Here is a 4,874-nt window from a genome sequence, read left to right as displayed (position 1 = left end):
TAAACAACTCCTTTCCCGCCAAAGGCAAAATAACAACTGCTTTACTTGTGGTCAGCCTGGTCACATAGCCAAAAATTGTAAAGGAGAAAATAACAAGGCCCAGGCTCAAATAAAAAAGTCTGGGTTATGTCCCCGATGTAAACGAGGTGAACATTGGGCCACAGAATGCAAATCCAAAAGAGACATACATGGAAATCCCCTACCCCCACAGCAGCAGAGAAATGGGACACGGGGCCAGCCCCAGGACCCCAAGCCCAAGCAATTCCTTGGGGTGACAGGATTTGTTCCAGTACAAAACAATCCATTTCACACCTTGTTAGGGCAACCCCAGGAAGTGCAGGACTGGACCCTCAGATCTACAAAGTTGACCCTAATGATGAGAGAGAACAGGGTCAAATAAAAAACAATATTGCAAACTACAGATTGTGGAAATAAGGTAGCATACCTTGTTACTAGAAAGAATAATAGCTCAGTGGTCAAATTACTCATTGGCAATGCAAATCCAAACCCCACGTCAGGCCTCAAGATAGCACCAAATTGATGGCATGCCCCAAAGAGTGCACGTCTGATAAGGACCAAAGGCACTCGACTTGTTATGAGGAGCTGTCAGAATGTGTGGGCCCGAATCATCGGACCTTCTTTACGGCCACACTACTTTGCACTCAACGCACTGTTCACAGCGGCGATTGGGCCAATGCCCCGCGAGTGCTTGGAAATAACAAGTACACTCAGGCCTCCTGTGAAGGGATGGTAGGAAAGTCTGTGTGTTGGTCAAAGAATGCCCCAATCCATGTTTCGGATGGATTTGGCCCCCAGGATCAGATCCGACAACAATATGTAGATCAAAGGTTGGAAGAAATTTGGAATCGTATGTTTCCTAAGAGCAATTATCCTCCTTTAGCTTTGCCTAAATCTAGAGGAACAGACCTGGATACTCAGACCGCGGATATACTTGCAGCCACCCATCGGGCCCTTAATTCCACTAACCCTGACATGGCAAAGGATTGTTGGCTGTGTATGACTATGGACACACCTATGCCCCTTGCTATTCCCTCCAATTCAACCCCCCAGGCTCTCACTGATCCTGCTAATTCTTCCTGTAGTCCCTCTTATCCCTTTGCAGTGCAGCCTTTGACTTATCCTGCCCCTTCTTGCCTTCAGGGCATTCACCAAGACAATGCAACCTCTATAGATGTGGGCTTCGTCACTTTTGCTTCCTGCAGGATGCTTTTTAACTACAGTGCTCCCCTTTGCCCCACAAGAGGGCAGGTGTTTGTTTGTGGGGCCAATATGGCCTATACTTTCCTCCCAACTAACTGGACAGGGCTATGTGTCCTGGCCTCCCTGTTGCCTGACATGGAAATCATTGTGGGTGATCAACCCATGCCCATGCCCACGTTTGATTCTATCGCCGGCCATCACAAGAGGGCGGTGGGATTAATCCCTATCTTGGTGGTACTGGGTGTTTCTAGGGCCCTAGCTACGGGCTCCGCTGGATTGGGAGTGGCGATGCATTCCTATGCCAAATTATCCAAGCAGCTGATAGATGATGTGCAGGCCCTATCCAGCACCATCCAGGATATTCAGGATCATGTTGATTCCCTGGCTGAGGTTGTCCTTCAGAACAGAAGGGGTTTAGACCTGCTAACTGCTGAACAGGGAGGAATATGTCTTGCCTTACAGGAAAGATGCTGTTTTTATTCCAATAAATCAGTCATAGTTCGAGACAAACTCCGGGAGCTTCAGGATCAACTACTCAAGCAGAGACAACAGCTTGCGGACGACCCCTTCTCGCTATGGGGAGGGATGTTCCCCTACCTTGTACCCCTGTTGGGACCCCTCTTTTCACTCGTGCTCTTGCTCATGGTAGGACCTTGCATTTTTCAAAAGCTTACATCCTTCATTAGTTCACACATAGATGCCTTTGCTGCAAAGCCCATTCAGATACATTATTATCAGCTGGAAATGGCAGATCAACAAGAGTATCATGAGAGGGTTCCCCTAAATGGACTCCACGATGATGTAGCCTAATCTGATATAGGCCCCACCCTGGTGAGATGGACAAGTAGTCAATGATGGGCAACTAGGACCCACATGCAGCACCGCCGACCACCTAAGACAGGAACAGGGCCTATTGCTGCCCTGCAATCCCAAGACAGGTAAGTCTGGTCGATCTCATGTGAAGGAGACCTTGACCCAAGCCAGGCATTGTCCCCTCAGGGCACTGTCATTTTCCCGCTTGATGTAATTAATAAGAAAGGGGGACATGTGGGGGGCGATGGAACGCTCCTTTTACACTTTCCCTTATTTGGGCAAGAAATGCTGCAGCACCAATCCCTGCTTGCCTTGGCATCTTCCTGTGGTCCCAGACCTTTGCTACCAATCTGCAACTAGTCCCGCCTAACCACTTCTGCTATACAGCTATTTAGACCCTGCTCACATCCTCAATAAAGGAGACTTCATCAGAAAGCCTGTCTTGTCTCTGTCTCTCATGTCTCTTGCCCTGTCTTGTTCATCCCTGTTCCTCCTCCAGGTAATCACCCCACGTCTCGACTTGCGGGATGAGTCATTGCCCTCTCTGTTGATTGAGAGTGAGATATTGGTTTCTTTTTGGCACTGTCTGTCTTTCAGTAAAGAGCTTTGGTGAGGTTATTACCAAACACCTCCCACTATTACCCGAGAGAATATGTGGTTAAGGCAGATGTGGTTTTCTATTTACAGTTAAACAATTAGCAACATTAATAATGGGTAGTGAGACTTAGCAATTGAAAAACTTTTGTAACTAATGGGTTTGTATTTTAGACCATAAGAGCAAACAGTTTGGCTGTATAGCTAAGCAAATATTAAATTGGGAATTTTCATTTAATTAGTTCCCCTAAGTTCTGTCTGGTCACCTCCCCTTGATATACCTGGAGTTTTCCAGGCAGACTAGTTCACCCCAGTTACCTATTGCCACCTCTGTCTTGAGGGGATGCTCCCATAGATCTGGGTCTAGGTCTGGGCCCCACTAGGCCCACCTGTATGCCTCAGCTCACTGGGTCAGGATCTACTGAACTTGAACTTGACCAGGTGGGCCTGGCTCAGGTCTGGCTGCTGTGGTCAGCTTCTTACTGCTCTGGTTGGGGAAGTGAACCTGCTGTGCCCCACTGGCTAGATGTTCTGCTCCTGGTTTAGCTCATTGGGTCACTCTGCTGAAGTTCCACTGTCCAGTCCCAGACTGGGCCTCTCTGCCTGTATTGGTATATTTAATTGGTTATGGAAGCTAGCTGGATGTTCTTCAGTACCCTGTGTGACCCTACTCATGTTGTCATAATTAACAGACATTTTAATGCACATTTTTATCTCCATGATAAGAACAGCTATCAGAGACTAGCCATGGATGCACATGCTTCTAATCCCAGTGCCGGGGAGGCTGAAGACAGGAGGATGACTACAAATCCAAGCATAGTGAGTCCCTGTACCAAGTACATTAAAATAAAAAGAATGGCTATCATACCAGACATCATTTTTAGTCCCCTACTAGTATTATAGTTTCTGTTTGGCTCTGTTGAGGGGAGAACAACCTCTCCAGTGTGGTTTGCCTTCTTTCTGAAAGCATATTGCCTATCTTCATTGTTCCTGGACTCTTGTAGGGTTTCTTCTGTTTATCATGGTTGCTCTGGTTATTTTTTGCAATGATGGTCATCAGCAACTAAAATAGGTCCCTGAATTAGAGTGTTCTCTTCTGTCCCTGGGACCACCCTTAGGGGAAGGCTGTTTTGAATTAGAGTAGTAACAAGCACTTTGGGTTCAACCTGTAGGGCTTATTGGTGTGTGGAGCATGATTGTGGCTGAGGAATGCTGAGGTCCTTTGGAGTGATAGGTTTCTTTTTTATTTTTTATTTTCTTTTCAGAGAGTACAAAATGGTATCAAAAGAAAAAATATACAAGTGATGCATAATGTAATGTGATGCATAATGTATATGCAACCAGTTATTCATATTACCAGATACATGCAAGTAAAATTGGAAGAACAAAAAAAAGTGTATAAGAAATTAAGATAAAGCCTAAAAACAATTGAAAAAAGGAGACAAAACAAATTAAGTATTATCTGCTCTCTTTCCATAGACCAGCAGAAATGCACAGTACAGTTGTCCAAACCATCCTACTTACATACTTAGCTAAATCTCCTTCTCTCACCCCCTCTCTGTCTTCCTCAACTCAGTAACTCTTTCCTTCTGAATAAGTTTATTCCCTTTTCCTAGTATCTACTGTATCCTTCAGATTCCATTTTCTCTTTCAGATTCTCACACTAAGAAGACAATTTGATGTTTGCACTTGCAGGTCTGATTTATTTCACTGAAGAGAATGGTCTCTAATCGCATTGATTTACCAACAAAAGTCTCAAATTTATCTTCCTTTATAGCTGAATAATACTCCACTATGTAAGAATACCATGTCTTCTTTATCCATTCCTCAGCTGATGGACATCTGAGTTGTTTATAGGATTTAGATATGACAGATTACACAGCTATAAACATGGATGCACATATCCCACTGTGGTATGATGTTTTCAGTTCTTCTGGAAAAATACATAGGAGGGGAATAGCTGCCTCGAATGGGATTGCCAGTCTTAGCTTTTGAAGGAATTGGAGCAGTAGGTTTCTGAGTCACCTGGAGGAGATGGGTCTGACTCACTGGCCTGGGGGTTTGAAAGATGAGGCCACAGAGGATTCCTAGTGTGGTGATCTTGGCAGATAATAAAGCTGCATCTCTGTGAGAGAAAGATCGGTGTCTCAGGACAATGCCATTTAAGATAACCTCCTCCTCCTCAGGGACACCCAAATACTTATAGTTCCTGAGCATTACCTTTTTAAAAAATTATTTTATTGAGA

At 44.9% G+C, this 4,874-nt stretch overlaps 1 protein-coding gene across 1 annotated transcript; it reads left to right on the top strand.

The window, feature by feature from the left end:
* The first annotated feature begins 540 nt into the window (after positions 1–540).
* Positions 541–4,308, top strand: LOC101561700 (syncytin-1-like). Its single transcript, XM_023723554.1, has 3 exons — positions 541–1,866; positions 2,534–2,591; positions 4,283–4,308. Exons 1-3 carry the CDS (start codon positions 541–543, stop codon positions 4,306–4,308), a joined length of 1,410 nt encoding a protein of 469 aa, XP_023579322.1.
* Positions 4,309–4,874: the final 566 nt, after the last annotated feature.

This window comes from Octodon degus, unplaced genomic scaffold (genome assembly GCF_000260255.1).
Source record: "Octodon degus isolate 3935 unplaced genomic scaffold, OctDeg1.0 scaffold00100, whole genome shotgun sequence".
NCBI lineage: Eukaryota > Metazoa > Chordata > Mammalia > Rodentia > Octodontidae > Octodon > Octodon degus.
Note: the sequence above shows the minus strand (reverse complement) of the source record. Positions and strands in the feature narration are given on the sequence as shown.

Coding starts and splice junctions, on each gene's coding strand:
- LOC101561700 (XM_023723554.1), top strand. CDS start 541: ATGGCATGCCCCAAAGAGTGCACGTCTGATAAGGACCAAAGGCACTCG. Junction 1,867..2,533: donor CACTCGTGCTCTTGCTCATG/GTAGGACCTTGC, acceptor TTCCTCCTCCAG/GTAATCACCCCACGTCTCGA. Junction 2,592..4,282: donor GCCCTCTCTGTTGATTGAGA/GTGAGATATTGG, acceptor TTTCTCTTTCAG/ATTCTCACACTAAGAAGACA.